This window comes from Amblyomma americanum, chromosome 3, assembly GCF_052857255.1.
Source record: "Amblyomma americanum isolate KBUSLIRL-KWMA chromosome 3, ASM5285725v1, whole genome shotgun sequence".
NCBI lineage: Eukaryota > Metazoa > Arthropoda > Arachnida > Ixodida > Ixodidae > Amblyomma > Amblyomma americanum.
The window spans coordinates 153,312,888-153,330,414 of record NC_135499.1 but is presented as its reverse complement, the minus strand read 5'-3'; the positions used below and the strand labels follow the sequence as shown (position 1 = coordinate 153,330,414).

The following is a 17,527-nucleotide window of genomic DNA, read 5'->3' as shown; positions in this document are numbered from 1 at the left end:
ACTTCGCAAACAGCCACATCACAACATCGTGTGGAACAGCTGAAAATTTTGCCTTGCTGCAGCTGCCACACCTGTATCACCCGTTGCGCACATCGAACTTCAGGCCCGGCGCGCAGTTCGCTTCTTCGGCGTAAAAAATGACAGCCATCTTGAATGTAGCCGTGAACGAGTGCTGGTCGCATACAGGACCCGGAGCACAAATGATGACTAACGAAGGACTACATTAAAACTTGTAAAACGTGGCCAGGCTGCCCTGCATACCATAAGCAAATGCCTCGACACTGAATGTATAAGCCCATGATTGCAGTTTTATTTGTACAGGTTAACGCTTTAAAATGCACTAAAGGCTGCCCTGCATACTATAAGCAAATGCCTCGACACTGAATATATAAGCACATGATTGCAGTTTTATTTGTACAGGTTAAAGCTTTAAAATGCACTACAGGCTGCCCTGCATACCATAAGCAAATGCCTCGACAAATATATAAGCACATGATTGCAGTTTTATTTGTACAGGTTAACGCTTTAAAATGCACTACAGGCTGCCCTGCATACCATAAGCAAATGCCTCGACACTGAATATATAAGCACATGATTGCAGTTTTATTTGTACAGGTTAACGCTTTAAAATGCACTACAGGCTGCCCTGCATACCATAAGCAAATGCCTCGACACTGAATATATAAGCACATGATTGCAGTTTTATTTGTACAGGCTAAAGCTTTAAAATGCACTACAGGCTGCCCTGCATACCATAAGCAAATGCCTCGACACTGAATATATAAGCACATGATTGCAGTTTTATTTGTAAAGGCTAAAGCTTTAAAATGCACTACAGGCTGCCCTGCATACCATAAGCAAATGCCTCGACACTGAATATATAAGCACATGATTGCAGTTTTATTTGTACTGGTTAAAGCTTTAAAATGCACTACAGGCTGCCCTGCATACCATAAGCAAATGCCTCGACAGTGAATATATAAGCACATGATTGCAGATTTATTTGTACAGGTTAACGCTTTAAAATTCACTACAGGCTGCCCTGCATACCATAAGCAAATGCCTCTACACTGAATATATAAGCACATGATTGCAGTTTTATTTGTACAGGTTAAAGCTTTAAAATGCACTACAGGCTGCCCTACATACCATAAGCAAATGCCTCGACACTGAATATATAAGCACATGATTGCAGTTTTATTTGTACAGGTTAAAGCTTTAAAATGCACTACAGGCTGCCCTACATACCATAAGCAAATGCCTCGACACTGAATATATAAGCACATGATTGCAGATTTATTTGTACAGGTTAACGCTTTAAAATGCACTACAGGCTGCCCTACATACCATAAGCAAATGCCTCGACACTGAATATATAAGCACATGATTGCAGTTTTATTTGTACAGGTTAAAGCTTTAAAATGCACTACAGGCTGCCCTGCATACCATAAGCAAATGCCTCGACACTGAATATATAAGCACATGATTGCAGTTTTATTTGTACTGGTTAAAGCTTTAAAATGCACTACAGGCTGCCCTGCATACCATAAGCAAATGCCTCGACAGTGAATATATAAGCACATGATTGCAGATTTATTTGTACAGGTTAACGCTTTAAAATTCACTACAGGCTGCCCTGCATACCATAAGCAAATGCCTCTACACTGAATATATAAGCACATGATTGCAGTTTTATTTGTACAGGTTAAAGCTTTAAAATGCACTACAGGCTGCCCTACATACCATAAGCAAATGCCTCGACACTGAATATATAAGCACATGATTGCAGTTTTATTTGTACAGGTTAAAGCTTTAAAATGCACTACAGGCTGCCCTACATACCATAAGCAAATGCCTCGACACTGAATATATAAGCACATGATTGCAGATTTATTTGTACAGGTTAACGCTTTAAAATGCACTACAGGCTGCCCTACATACCATAAGCAAATGCCTCGACAATGAATATATAAGCACATGATTGCAGATTTATTTGCACAGGTTAACGCTTTAAAATGCACTACAGGCTGCCCTGCATACCATAAGCAAATGCCTCGACACTGAATGTATAAGCCCATGATTGCAGTTTTATTTGTACAGGTTAAAGCTTTAAAATGCACTACAGGCTGCCCTCCATACCATAAGCAAATGCCTCGACACTGAATATATAAGCACATGATTGCAGTTTTATTTGTACAGGTTAACGCTTCAAAATGCACTACAGGCTGCCCTGCATACCATAAGCAAATGCCTCGACATTGCCCCATAGTGCACCTGAAACCTTAATAAAACTGTGTATCACAATCTCTGGCAAGTGGATTCTGGGTAAGCAATTAAATTGCAATCTCCTTCATGTGATTATCAGTTCAGCAATGGTCAAACAGTGTCATTTAGCAGCCTTAAGCAGTTTCACTTATGAAGGTTTAAGTAATGCCCACCTTTAGAGAATCAGAGTCTTTGTTCTCCACATAGTGCAAAAGCAGCAGGCGAACTGCGACAGACCGTATCCAGGAGCTCCCACCTTCGTGAAATCTGATCACACGTTCGAGGCTCTTCTTTGCCAACCTGCAGGCAATAATTCACGATTCACTGGAGACGAAGCGCTTCTCACATCATGTGATGTGGCAGAACACACAAAACAAAGGGAAAGCCCTGTGAGGGCACTGTCGAGACAAAGAAAAGAAAAAGCATGCATCAGTGTAGCATTGAACATCGCATAAGTTGGGAGGGGAAACCACAGCACTGTTTGGGGCCACAGATTTTTTTTCCAGTAGCAAGCATGCCATTAGACAACACTTACCTGCTGTTATCGTTCTCTAGTGCCCAAACGCCTAGGATCAAGTGGCCTGCTTTGCACCTAGGATTTGTTCTCAGTGCTCTGTTGAGGTACCCTAAGGCAGATTTCAGCAGCTCTCCATGCTGGGATGAGTCAGCCTGAGAGAAGATGGTAGATGAGAACCATATCTGTATTACCAACTGGGCAGTAAGAGCTCATTAATTCGACTCCCGTTAATTCGAAGTGGCGGCTTGGTCCCAGCCAACTCTCGTGCAAGTCTATGGCATCGGTTCTCACTAATTCGGACGCTATGGTTTTCGCACCCGTTACTTCGAATGGGCTCCCGAAGGGAGGCGCGTCCAGGTATACCGGCGCAGAAAGGGAACGTCGAAAGAGCCATACTCAAAACCAGAGTTCCATGTTGCAGAGTTGCTCGCACACCTCTGACATGCGTGCGATGGCATGCATGATGACGAGCGTCCCACATCAGAAAACAGTCCGACCGTTTAGGTTTTGATTTCGTTTTTCTGAACTTTGCGCCAGCCAGCATCAGCCTGCCAACCTAACCCTAGTCGCCAGTGTTTCCGCCCCAACTCCCCCCTCTCTCATTTTTTTTTTTAGAGCGCAGCTCTTCCACACACGTTCGTGGGCTGAGCCGTGTCGCCGTCGGTGTAACCGAGAGCGAGCGCGTTCCCCTGGCTCCCCTTGAGACTGGTTGTGTCGAGCACACAAAAGTAACGCCGCTCGCTCACAGATGATGCCAAAGTGGTGCACGCCGTTCCAGTGACTCTAGCACGCCGTAGTACGTCACCACTGCATGTGCGGAGGTAGATGGCTAGGGGAGGGGAGATTTGTCTGTGGCGGCACGCACACCCACGTGCTGCCTCCTTGCAGTCATACTCCACTTTGTTAGTGGGCGGTGCTGTGAAATGTGCTGCATGCGACAGATTGTCCGCATCAGCCACACCACTCACAACGTTGTCTTCCTGGCATAAACCGTCCGCTTATGAACCACACATTGGCGCAGCAGGCTGAACATACCTCCATTCATTTCTCCGACCACAAAGCCACCTTCACGACAAAGACTGGGAGAGGAGTGTTGCTTGAAAATGGAGAGTATTTGGAAAATAAACAGTGCTTTGCAGCTGTATACATACACACATGTATCTCTCAAAATTATTTACCTCAATATATTTCAAAATCAAAACATCTACAGAGCTGCCTTCGTCGCCGTTTCTTTCGCTTAATTGCATCCGTGTGGTTCCGTTTTTCCGATGCACCGAAACTGCGTGCTCATCTCGTGCTGTTCGATGTTTGTGCGGTGAGGCTTCCTCACATGCAGTGGTGCCGCTTTTATGATGGATGTGGCGTCTTTATGATGGTTGCGACGTGGAAGCTGTGGAGCTCCATCGCGACACACTGTGAAAGATACAGCGGGCCCTTATGATCTTTGAGCAGTTCTACTTCGATGCCCCTGACGGTATGCACGCAATAACGCTTTGATAGAAACGCGAAAAACGGTGATCACTGCCGCGCTGTTCTCACTTCAAACTCCGGCATCCATTGCACAGCCTTTCGCCAAATAAATTTACTGTGATGCAGACAGTTCTTGACAGTTTTTTTCAGGATCATTCAATAATTCAAACTTTCGTATGATTCGAACATTTTTTCCGATCCCTTGAAGTTAATTAACGAACTTTTACTGTATGCACCTAGCTGGAAGCTACATGCACTGATTTCTGCAGATGTTATTTTTCATATTCAAAATGTTCAATAAAACATGCAAAGCTCCCTTGATACTGTTACGTCTCGCCTACAACGCGCGGTATAGCCGGCGCGGATGCAACGGACGCCGCGGCTTCGTTCATCGCGGCCGCAACGCCTCCCGCCAAGCGTGTCCAGGCAGGTTTCAGTGCCACGTGTCGTCGTGCGTGCGTGCGTGTGTGTGTGCATGTTGGTGCCCACGCTTGTCAAAGCGAGGCAGCCGGGGAGAGGAGCTCCCCAACTGGGAGGCGAGGAGGTCTGACCGGCGCCGGCCTGGCGGACGCGCCCGTCACGTCTGGACATGTTCAAGCGTCGCCGTATCGGACGCCTCTTCCCAAGCCGTTCCTTCTTGCCCTCGACTCCGTGGGTATAAAACGCCGCTGCCCCGGACGCCGAGGGAGACTTCGATTTCTTCCTGCGAGTAACGTGGTCGCCCTGACCGGCTGCTCTTTTGCGATGCCAGAATAAACAAGTTGTTCTGTTGCCAGTCGACTCATCCTTCGCCGGGACCTTCGGATGTTTCCAGCTTTGCCCCAGGCCGCCAGGCCAACGCTACCCTTGGGGCTTGCAACCCAAATGCAACAATACTTTAACAGTGACTGAAATGCATAAGTACATTTTACAATTGTATATTTATATTAACCTTTTTATTGCCACTTTTACATACAGAGTCGCAGCCAAGCCTGCCAAAGTCGCGTGTCTCATCGGCAAGGCTAATATCAATAAGATTAAGTATTTTTCTTCGTGCATACAATACCCAACCCCCCCCCCCGTAATGCCCCATAAGATAGCCCTTGAGATAAAATTAATAAATACAACAAACCTTGCAGTTTTGCAATGTGCGTGAGAAAAAAGTCACGCAAGGAGCTCTTGAACATTATTCTTACCGTTGCATGAGTATGCACAACAAATCTCCAGCAACTTAAATCTTTCTGTTCGACACACACATTACGACACACTCATAGAGGTACACCCTAACCACGAATATGCCTATATGGAAGTAAAAAGGGAGTAAGTTGCCCTCTAGCACACTCCCTTAATAGCAGGAAGTATGCTAGAACACAGTTTATTCCCTATTTACTCCTGTGTAGCTTACCTCAAGCTAGTCCCTCTCTGAGTTGTTATAAGAGTCCTGAATGATGGATGTTGAGTAAAACCTACCTTTGCAGAACACAAAGCCAGCCATGCCTGGCACAGTTCCAACTCCAAAGCCTTGTCCTCCATTCTGGAAATCAAACATTGATGCTTGCTGTAATGCACCCACTATTGTTTCCAGAAGCCACTAATCTTCATGTCACCAAGCTGCTAAAGTAGTCCTAAAAATGATAAGCAAGGAGAATTTCGCAGAAGCACATCAAGTAAGCAGCCATAACACTATAGTGCTGCTGTGACACTGCAACCAGGTGAAGGACACAACTACACAAAGCCAGTCAAAAACCAAATCTTTTAAAATTGCTTTACCAGGCAAAGTTCTGACAGAAACACTAAATAGCAAGCTTGCAAGGCAATAAGTTTAAAGCATAAGTTTAAAAGCACTAAAACTCTGAACGTAGCATTAATATGCTGCACTTCAAAATAGTCTATTTTGAATGATAAACAGTCAAATCGCGACAACACAAACATGGTTGATACATATTTCGGGATACGAATTCGTAAAATTCCCTGGCCGGAATGCATTGTGTATGATATGCAGAATTTCTGATGTTCCGAACACCCTCCCAAGCCACTATGGAGGATAAGAACGTGTGAGCTGCGACCACAACCTCAAGCACTAACATCGCCATCTTCGTGGTCAATGTCAACAGTTGCACTGTATGTGCAGGGATCAGTGAGCAGCGGCACACAAACGCAGATCTGCGCATATGCATTTCCTATGCTTCTAAATAAGGATTGTGTTGTTGTGGATTACACGAAATTTCAGATCAAATTAATTTTTGCACAACCCCGTGAGGTTCATATCATTAAGATTCTACTGTAACAGAAAAAATACCAATGAGCACATCCTTCCTCTTATCCAAAAATTAACTAGCACAGCTTAGTCACCCACCCTGTTTCCATTAAATTATAGGAATGGGAAAGTGAAGACCACATTAACAGCATTAATGGCAGCATCACTGCTCCCAAGTGGCGGCTGGTAGCCATCAAGAAGCAGGCACCAAGCGGCGTCACAAAGAAAAGATGCCAGCGTCGTGAGAAATGTCACCAACATCATCTCCTATCATGCTGGCAGGTGTGACCACTTTCATTCTAGCCAATATTCTTGCTCAGACGCTTCATCCATGAATAAAAATGACAAAAATGAGCGGCAGTCTGAAATGAAAAAATGCTGTGCTGATGTGCTGCTGCGAAGCAGCGCCAATCAGTGCCTGGTGCTAGTTATAATTCTACTTGCAAAACCATGCTTGTCGATTTGGAGCGCTCGTTTGGGGATGTATGGCTGAACAGAACGTCTTCTTGGGCGAGTTGGTCACAATTCATCTTTGGTACTAGGCGCGAACACACACAGAACACAAGGAAGGGAACGGGGGCGCTTTGTCCCATTCCCTTCCTTGTGTTCTATGTGTGTTCGCGCCTAGTACCGAAGATGATGTATGGCTGAACAAACAATACACGGTAGAACTCACATTTAATGGGCAACTTATCATGAATGTTCTAAAAAAATGAAAAGGTATAAAATGCACTTTCTTACCCATCAAACTTCTTTGCCTTTTCGAGTGACTCAATAGCTTCACTGTAGTTCTTGGTCTTCTGCTGCAGCTTCGACAGCATCTGCAACACACGTTTCTTTTTAGATCTGTCAAGCGACCTTGCAAGGCATAAGCATGAAAAACCCTGCATCGACAAAGCGATGAGTTGTCTACCCATTTCATTTAGGACCACAGAAAAAAAAGTTTTCAATGAGATACGCAACAGAACTTGCACGCAGGCAGAACATCACGGCAGGCACGTGAAGCCACAGCATAACAAAGTGCAAAAAGAACAAGTTGAAAACACGCACAAAACATCACACCACAGTTCTAAGCCAAACTCTCAATCACACGGACACATGAAATGTCGCTGATTTTAAACCTATTGGTACGCATTATTTTACTAATCCTAGCCGAAAAGAAGGAGAAATGGACTAGGGCAGGGCACGTAATGCGAAGAGAACGTAACTGACAGTCCCTTAAGGCAATGGAGTGTATTCCAAGAGAAGGCAAACATAGCAGAGGGTGGGAGAGTTAAGTGGGCAGATGAGATTAAGAAGTTTGTGGGGACAAGGTGGCCGCAGCTAGCACAGGATAGGGTTATTTGGAGGTGAGTAAAAGAGGCCTTTGGCCTGCAGTGGATGTAATCAGGCCGACGATGATGACGACCTCACTAATACGAGGACACTGTTCAAAGCAGGAGCCACTCACCTGCCAGCCGGTGGCTGTGTTCTCCAAATCAACCACACTTTGAAGGGGACTGAGCGACACTCGCTCAAGAGAGGCAGGTTTTCCCAGAAAGTCCGAAAATGCTTGCAGCACAGTGAGGAACTTTGACACTAGAGGGCTGCCAGTAAATCCCCAGAGAACCTGAAAGAAAAGGCATTTTAGAAGGCTTGCAATTAACTGACAACTGTGCTGCAAGTTACGGAAAGGAAAATGATAGGGCTAACGTCAAGAGACAGAAAGAGGGTAAATGAATAAGAGAACGAACGTGAATTACAATGGCACCCTAGCGGAAATAAAGACAAGAAAACAGAGCATGGTACAAAAGATAGGATGGGGTACGAGAACAGCAGAATCCAGTGCACTGAACTCTGCATCACTCACCAAAGGCACCAGTTCAGAAACTTTCTGCCACCGCTGGTGGCTGCAGGCATACTGCACTTGGACCAAGCTGGACCAGAGTTTCCATGAGCTGTCTGCTCCAAGCAAGAAGCGGTCATGTTGCAGTGCCTTGTCAGCGACAACACGGCATTCGCTCATGGCCATACCAAGGAGTACCCACGCTGGATGAGAGTCTGAAAAACAGCAGAAAAAGTTTCATCACCAACTTGGTACCTGGCCAGCACAGCATCTTGAGGGCGGCCTGTGGCCATTGCCAAAAATTTTAGACACTGAAATTTAAACCCACAGCACATTAGAAAAAAATCAAATGTGAATTAGCAACAACTTAAGCTACAACCATTCATTCGGTCAGCCTTTAGTGTTCTGATACAAAACAAATGTAATGGTGCAAATCAAATCAATCTGCCTTTGCAACACTATCAACCATTCATTCCGACACTTAAAGACAGTCGTTTGAAAGTAACAACTTTTGTTACCACCTTGGTAGCTCAGTAAGGATTCAGCACTGACACTGAAAGTATTCTGCCTTCCAGTATGCCCAGTTCATACAGAGATCTGAGGGACAGTAACCCCTCAGGAGATAAGCATCAATCTGCCTTTGCAGCACTATCAACCATCCTTTCTGACACTTAAAGATAGTCGTTTTTAAGTCACAACTTTTGTTACCACATTGGCTGCTCAGTAAGGATTCAGCACTGACACTGCAAGTATTCTGCCTTCCAGTAAGCCCAATTCATACAGAGATCTGAGGGACAGTAAACCCTCAGGAGATAAGCAACAGGCACTGCTTATCTCGAAACTTGGCCTGCGAAAATCCCCCAAAAAACAATGGTCTTTTAACCACTGATCTACACGACCCACAGGTCACGTCGCGAAGCAACAAGCCAGTGTGTGCCCCAGTGCACTGCATTGCACATCCCTTGTTGCTGCTTTGTACCACAATGTGCTCCACAAAAAGCGAGAGCGCAGTCTGTTTCACAGGGCAAGTCAACGAAGCAAAGCAAACGAGGGGGGAGGGAAGGGGTGTAAATGCGGAGGAAAGGAGTGAAATCGTCCCTCTTCGACCTTCCTCCCTCGCCTCCCCACCCCAACCTCACAGATAGCAAGTTAGCAGTGCCATTTGCACCACGCAGACATGCTGATGCCCACTGTCACCACTGTGTTTTCAGTGCAATCACACTAGCCTCTTGTGGCTCAGTTTCCAGATCAGCCATGCTGCTACATGGGACTTCTCTCATTCTGTGCAGCGCAGTGTGCAGACCAAATAAAAATAAATAAAAGGCTCAAATTTCTTTACTGTGCAATCAACATGCAGAAAACTTTAGTAATTTGCTCATCTCAAAGTTTTTCTTCGTTTTTACAAGTCCAGTTTGAAGAGGATTTACTGTGCATGGGACATCTTGAATATTCTGACTCTGTTGTGATCGAGAGATTGTAGACACAGTTTAAGAGAGACACTTGAGCAAAATAGCCAACCGGCTTCTCACCTGGGTAGAGGAAAACCATCTTCTGAGCAGCCCTGAGGGCCTCTTTGGCCTTTCCTTGCATCAGCCTAGCCAGCACAAGCATGGCCAAGTGCTGCGAAGACCACTCTCCCAGTGCGAGGGCAACCAGGGCACAGCAGAGAGCACTGGGCTTCCTGGCTGTGAGCAGGGCCTGGGCTAGTGTTGACCATAGGGTGCCCCTGTCGGGGTGCAGGTGTATGGCACAACTGAGAGCACGGGAAGCTTGACGGGAATCATCCCCCTGCAGTGACAAGAAGCAAACAGGAAAAGAGAAAAAAAAAGATCAAGGTCATCACTTTTTTTTCTTCATTTCACTGACCTACTTACTACGAGACGAACAATGGAAACTTCCCTTGAACACCAAGTGGTGTTTGTTCAGGCAACTGTACATATCAATACAATGTTGCACAGCACGTGGCAAAATAACTGTTCAAGCATTAAAGAATGAGTTTAGCCGAAGAGAATGTTTGATGCAAGCTGCAAAAGCAAGCATCGGTGTCAGATTACTGTCCAGCCATGTTGTTGATAGAATGCAACAGCAAATGTCAGTTTTTTAATTTTTTTTTCTTAAGTGTATCTAGTGCCTTTACTTCATTCATCTGGCCTTTTATGACATACTAGTGTTTTAATACAATAAAGAACCAGCCAGCAGAGGTGCCATTCTTGATGACAATGAGTGGGTACATAACCTGCTGATTCAGGCATATTCAGTCAGCAGCCCAATTATTGCTCAGTACAACTAATTTCTGACACTAAACAGGTAGGTCTGAGGTCAAAATAATACATTCCTCAGATTTCATTACAGCTATCCATCCACTAGCCCACCAGCAAAGTACAATGATCAATTACCAACTAGCCCAACAAGAAGTTCTCTTACTGAATACCATGTTTTCTAGGTTCTACTTATTGAGTAAGTAGGAACTGAAACCATAATGGTTGTAGGTGGAGTAAGCATTCCAATACTCGATTACTTATATTTGATTTGTTCCGCATATATATGTGGTTATCCCAGATATCTGCATCATTGGTGTGACCCTAAATGAATCGCTAACGCTATCTTCATAACGTAATGCTTTGCTCAGGTATGCAATATTTGGCTTACAGCTCAAGGATGCACAATTGCGAGTCCAATGTCCTAGAACTGATTTGCATAGAATGTATTTTTTTTTCTTTTTACAAAAAAAATGTTAATAACTCAATAACAAACACACTATTTCCATGACACCATAACTTATGCACGTGCCATTGGTAAATACTTGCCTTCGTAAAATTCTGGCAACAGAGCAAAAATGCAGTTCTTTTGTGAAGCAGCGTGCCACCCCTAGCCAACTTCATTAGGCTCTGCATGTAACCGTGGCTGGCACTACTGTCTGCGGCAAGCATGGAGAGGCAGCAGAGGGCTTCCAGGGACTCGCGGGACTGTGTCGGACCACCCAACCTGCAGGTGGTAAAAAAAAAAAAAAGGTGTGTAGAAGTCCCTTTGGCAAGTTTGGCAATGAAAGGAGCTGCACCACAGTGAGTGATGCGTGTCACTAAGCCGTGTTTTCAGAAAAACACTTGCATACATTTACACTGTATACCGGGACCCTCGCACATGAGCTCTGCATGCCCGAAGTATCCACACTTGTGATCATCAAGAAACAACAATAATGATAAAGGAAAATAAAAATAAAAATTAGCTCTTCCTTTCGTTCTTCGTCGCTGATGCCCACACATCTGACCTTGTTAAACCGTGAGAATGCAATGCTTAGACATCACACTAAACCAAAAGCTTGGTTGGTCTAGAGAAGCGAAACAAACAACAACAACAAAACACTGAAAAAACAAGTCTAGAATGACTTGGTACCTGTTTTGCAGAAAATCCTTGGCAGCAGATGCCCCGGAGGCTTTTAGTGTCACCATAGCCATGGCCAAATCCACTTCTCCCTTCTCCTCCGGCTGGCTTTTTGACAGAGCTTCCTCATACACTGCACACAAGGCAAGGAGCGCAAGCATGAAATAATGCTTTTTAGTGGAAATTCAAAACAGCCTGGATGTGACAACATGGTTTTAGGAAATGCTAAGCTTTTAAGGCTATTTAATGCTGAAAATAATGAATAATAAAAACAAAGTGAAAACGAAGTGTGTTTTATCCCTCGTACCTTTCAAGGCCTCCGCTAATTCACCCAACTTTCCGTAGCAAAAGCCAAGGAGGCGGAGTACATCCGGTGAACGTGACTCCGTTTGCAGGCACAGCTGAATAGCTTCCTCGTAACAACCTAGACGTCTTTAAAGGAAACATAAAAACAAAAGAATATCATTCCAATACAAGTACAATGACTGGTAGTGGTAATTAGTATCGAACTGCTCACTAATAAACACTGGTTTTGAAACCTGAATAGGCGGGAAGAGAAATTAAGGCCTCAGGGCCAAAAGCTTCCTACACAAGAAATACTGCTTACCCCAACACCCGGGCCAAATTCACACGTATGCTGTTGATGTTATCGTTCTCTTGGTCGGGCAGTGCCAGCGCCCTGAAAGATCCAGGCAAAACATAACAAGAAGATATTTTAAAGAGGAAACTCTTTTTTAATATAACACACTGGCACTGAAACATCAACCACATAAGTGCCATACCAACTATTTCCTTCAAAAATGAATGCACTGTGCAGGCTGGTTTCATACTTGTTTTGCCACAGAGCACATATAAAACAATACATCAGCACTAATTTGCAAAACTGAAGGAAAAAAAAAAACAGTTATCACTGGCGGTAATTCTGTGTTATTCCCTTTTGAGAGGCAATAATAGAGAGTAGCAATAAGTCACTTTTTTAATGGTTTAAGAAGCTGCAACGTACTTTCTAAAGGCATCCCTGGCACTTCTCAGCAATCCCTGACGTTCAAGCAGTAATCCAAGCATGTTGAGTGCTGCAGGGTCCAGGCCTCCTTCCAAGTCTAGGACACATTAATGGACACACAGAAATCAAAGATTGCTGCCTTCAGGCAACAAAATTTTTGTAGGGGTTTAACGTCCCAAAGCAACTCAGGCTATGAGAGACGCCGTAGTGGAGGGCTCCGGAAATTTCGACCACCTGGGGTTCTTTAACGTGCACTGACATCGCACAGTACACGGGCCTGTAGAATTTCGCCTCCATCGAAATTCGACCGCCGCGGCCGGGATCGAACCCGCGTCTTTCGGGCCGGCAGTCGAGCGCCATAACCACTCAGCCACCGCGGCGGCTCAGGCAACAAAATTATGCACAAAGTTAAGTAAAGTACATTCAAATTAAACACACCCAGCACAGCCTCTGCGTAGTGTTTACAGAGCAAGCAATACACTAGCTTTGCAACAGTGGTCTTGTGAAGTTAGACAGCAGTAAGTGTAAGTTACTCTTTCATTTTTCACAGAAGCATTCGTAGGAACTTACAAAAACAATAAAAATAGAAACACTCACCTACAATGCGAGAAAGTGCATCAGAGGCAACAACAAGTGTGTCCCGGCCATGGTTTCGAAAATCCGGTGACCCAGACTGTTTGCACAGCCAGTACGCATAGGCTCGAGCTGCGTCACCCTATATCGAAATGATAGTCACAGTTTTGGTTCACGAGGCAAAATCTGTTCACCAGGTTTTTGCATTGCACTATTCAAATGTAGAACTTCACTGAACTAAATTTTTGGTGAGGCCTTGCTAAGAAGGTGGCAGATTATTACTACCCTGCAATAAATTTTTCTGTATTAGTACCTTGCAAATCAAGGTGCGTAACACTCCAATTTGGTATCTCAGCTTTCCTCCAAAGTGCAAACCACAAGCGCTTCTCTACCCTTTATACTGCCAGCTAATTCCAGAAGACACTTCGCTTTGTGGACATTAACGTTTTACACATTTATTCCCATATCTATTCTGGACCCCTGCCATACAACAGCCCAGAGCTACATTCACAGTCAGCAACGAAACTTCAGCTGCTAATCTTCAACTGTGAGTTATGCCAGTGGACACAAGAGTACACACGATGCTTTTTGCAACATCAAAGAACCACAATAAAGATTATTTCCGAAACAAAGTTTCCATCTCGGCACTCCTACAAAGCCAAAATTAACGCCCCGTTAATGCAATCAGAGCAATTAAATGTTCTCTGATTATTTTTCATAAACCTCAAATGGCCATTAAATGCTGTAAACACTAGTCTTTCTTGCCAAGCACAGGTGTAGCATGAAATATCTGCAGTGGGCACCCAGCACATCCCTTCGTAGCGGAAACAAAATATGTCATCGCAATGTATACTTCAGTTCAAGTTTGTGGAGCGAATCCCTCTGCTGCCCAATGACTAAAAACATTAATATAATTACGCTGCAGGACAATACTATAGGTATTGACACCTCTGCCGAGAACCTGTTTTACAGTATCTTTCAAGCCTAAGAGACAAAAGCATTGCTGGTTTAATTGCAATGCTTCAGTTTCGTTTGGTTTCCACCTGGAAGCCTGACAGCACCAACTCGGAGAATTTATACCTAAAACTGATGACTACATAGGCACTGATGTATTATTTTAAAAAATTACAATAACAAGTTTAAGTTTTCCTTTAAAACACATGCCATAAGACTGAAAATGCAATATCACTCACATGGTTTCCAAGTTCCGTGCAGTGCCTAAACAGGTCGACAGTATCATCGTGCTGCACCTTCTCAGCGATCAGTGCCTGCCCTACCCAGGGTCGCAGAGCTGTCGGCTCCAGAGACTGGGCTTTCGCAAAGGCTTGGTGTGCCAGCTACAGGATGAGTGTAAAACCAAGGGAAAAAGGTGAAACCAGATTAAGTGTGTTTCAGCAGCAGCAATTAATAAAATAATGGCAAACCTTACATTGGCTTCTACACCTAATTTTTTTTCTACCTCTTTTGTTCAACCTACCTGCACATTGTCAGCAAGCAGATACAAGGCACCAAGGTTCGTCCATGCATACAGGTTCTGGAAAATATGCACTTTAACCGTAAATGACTGAGTTTAGCTGCCCACATCAAATGAAAAAGGTTGAAATCAATCTGGTTTTAAAACAGTAGGCCAGGGGTTCTCAAACCATTTATCCCCACAGAGAACCTCGACGGCTTTCAAAACGGGTTAGGGAAGTCTTGGCTCCCATCCCCTCCTGCCTGACAGGCATGCAGGAATGAGCGTGTAGACACACAACCCTTCAAAAATTGCCCAAACTTAATTAACAATGCATTATAAAGGAGGAGCCACAATGAAACACTTTATATTGAAATAGTCAGCCTAAGTTAATGAGTCCCTCAATATAGCGGGTAAAGAAAAGGGGGCTGAGGCACGCATGTATTTAGGTGCTCCGGGAACCCCCACTAAGCACTTCAAGGAACTCAAGAGTTCCTGGAATTCAATTGGAAACCGCTGCACAAGGCATTTCCTTTTACTCTTTAGCTGCACGATAACTGGCCAATGAGCAACATGCACTGTTGCAAAAGTAAACAATTTTTCCTTTTCAGAACACCACAGCCAACAGAAAATTGAAAGCAAGAAATGGTGAAAGATGCTTTACAAGTGCTTTGGTTGGAAAGTTTATTCAGTTGAAGAACAAAAATTTGTGCAGATGAGTTCTACGGAATCAACAAACCTGCCCTGACAGTCTATCAATGGTAATAAAAGTCAGAATGTCAATATATTGCTGTTACCCATAAAGCCTGCATGCAAACGACAGGTGCGAAATGCCAAATCATATGAAGTGCAATTCATAATGTCTTACTGAAACAGTGAAATAAAAATTAAAATTCCGTAAATAAATGTCGTGTATATACACTCACGTTGCTTTCTAACTGAAGTGACTTTATAAAGCAGTGCTGAGCCAATGCATAATTTTCTGTGCCTGGAAAGAAACAAAAAGAATGGACAACGTTTTGCAATAGTGACAGATTCACAGCACATAATGTATATTATACTGAAACAAAACTGCTTTGCAAACATTTCACAATGCTAAAACTACCAAGTGTTATCAACAAGCCATAATGAGGGTGTGAAGCAGCTCAATGATTTGATTCCTTTGGCATGTATCAGTAAGAATACACACTTTACAATCACTGCACCAATATACAGCATTGTACTTTAACTTTAACAAAGTGCGTGCAAAATGTGGTACTCGCGTGATTTTTCACATGTACTCCTCAAAACATCACGAGTGCTGGACCAGCACAAAAACAGAGATATGCCAGTTCTGCAGTTCCGTGTATTTTTTTTTTTTTTACAATAAGAGAACATGCTGCAATATGCCAAAAATAACTGTACAATGTTCTGGTACAAAGCTACATAACATTTTCCTCAAAAAGCCAATGCAACCACTGTTATCAACAGAAGTGTTAATTTATGTGCTCTCAAAATTTTAATTGTGTCCAAGAAAGATAAGTGTTACCAAGTACCGACAGACAAAGCGTCAGCAGTAAAGAAAAGAAAGAGGCGAGGGTCACAAGAAAAGTGTACAAAAGGTGATATATTTGACATGCTGCAGAAATAATTTAGATTGCATTTTACTTTCAAGGCTTCAACTGCATAAAAAAAGCATTACTCTATGACATTATGTTGGTAACAAACTTTTTTCAAGCAATTTTGTCATATAACATGACATAATAAACATGTCAAGACCTTTAAATTAGTAAGCAGACATAGGTGTATTCACACATCTGCCCAATTCCTATGCATCATTACCGTATTTACGCACATAATTTGCACCCTTGAATAATTTGCGCAACCTTAACTTATCACCCGGGCTTACAAAAAAAAAAAAATTTTTTTACTCGCATATTTTACGCACTGCGCTGCGCTAGACCACCATCATGCACACGGGCTCTACCCTATGGCTCTACCCGGTAGCATTCGGCTATTCCACGTTTTTTCAGAAGGCTTTTTGAATCTTTTGTGCACTGGGCGTTCATGGTGGTGTCAGAGGCCGCTGTTACAATCGCGGCGGCAGCAGCGGCATCGCCACTCGGAACGGCCAGCAGCGCTTCCTAGGAGGATCGGCAGCTGATAGAAGAGCCAACACCACTGTTTGTTTGGCTGATGCATGTTACTTGACTGCCGGCTACGCTTTTCTTTGTGGCTCTGACGGCTTGTGTTTGGTTGTTCGGTCGTGTCTTGCAATGGGATATCACAACTATACGGCAAGTTTCAAACTGCTTGTCAGCGCCTTATCACGGCGCGGAGCGGCGAAGCCAGCGAGAATAACCGCATGTGCACAAGTTTGCCCATAGGCGACAATCGTTGTGTCGGCACACTACTGTGCACGTGGCTATTCTCGCTGGCTTCGCAGCTCCGCGCCGTGATAAGGCGCCGACAAGCAGTTTGGTCGATGCTCGCAGCGGTACTGTTAAAGAATTATGCGGTGTGATAATTGATTTATTGATTCGCGCTTGCTATCTCGGACGAAGTCGCAAAAGCAAACTTACGGAATCCGGAACTACCAAACAATTGGCTGGGCCGCAAGCGATGACGCTGTTTTAGCGTCTTATTCAGCTTCATGCATGGGGGGGGGGGGAGGTGCGCGGCTTTTCATTTAGAGTGAACTTTTTTTCGGGGGGCGGCCAGCGTGGGGTGCGGGTCCGGGTGCTGACGTATACGCAGTAACATACACTATACCTATATTGCGCGTTGTGACCTTTGTGGACTTTTTTAAGCCGCGCTCGCGAAAT

At 44.1% G+C, this 17,527-nt stretch overlaps 1 protein-coding gene across 2 annotated transcripts in view; it reads right to left on the bottom strand.

The window, feature by feature from the left end:
• LOC144125224 (tetratricopeptide repeat protein 37) overlaps nt 1–17,527 on the bottom strand; it is a 46,785-nt gene that overhangs the window by 359 nt on the left and 28,899 nt on the right. For both annotated transcript variants that reach the window (XM_077658439.1, XM_077658438.1), the window contains exons 24-39: nt 15,650–15,711; nt 14,748–14,804; nt 14,464–14,607; nt 13,295–13,412; nt 12,698–12,794; nt 12,302–12,373; nt 12,002–12,126; nt 11,707–11,827; nt 11,121–11,298; nt 9,843–10,101; nt 8,338–8,528; nt 7,939–8,097; nt 7,230–7,309; nt 5,702–5,765; nt 2,801–2,934; nt 2,439–2,565 (exon numbers count right to left, since the gene is read on the bottom strand). In XM_077658439.1, coding sequence (XP_077514565.1) covers nt 2,439–2,565; nt 2,801–2,934; nt 5,702–5,765; nt 7,230–7,309; nt 7,939–8,097; nt 8,338–8,528; nt 9,843–10,101; nt 11,121–11,298; nt 11,707–11,827; nt 12,002–12,126; nt 12,302–12,373; nt 12,698–12,794; nt 13,295–13,412; nt 14,464–14,607; nt 14,748–14,804; nt 15,650–15,711 — 1,988 coding nt within the window. The remainder of the gene's footprint in view (nt 1–2,438; nt 2,566–2,800; nt 2,935–5,701; nt 5,766–7,229; nt 7,310–7,938; nt 8,098–8,337; nt 8,529–9,842; nt 10,102–11,120; nt 11,299–11,706; nt 11,828–12,001; nt 12,127–12,301; nt 12,374–12,697; nt 12,795–13,294; nt 13,413–14,463; nt 14,608–14,747; nt 14,805–15,649; nt 15,712–17,527) is intronic.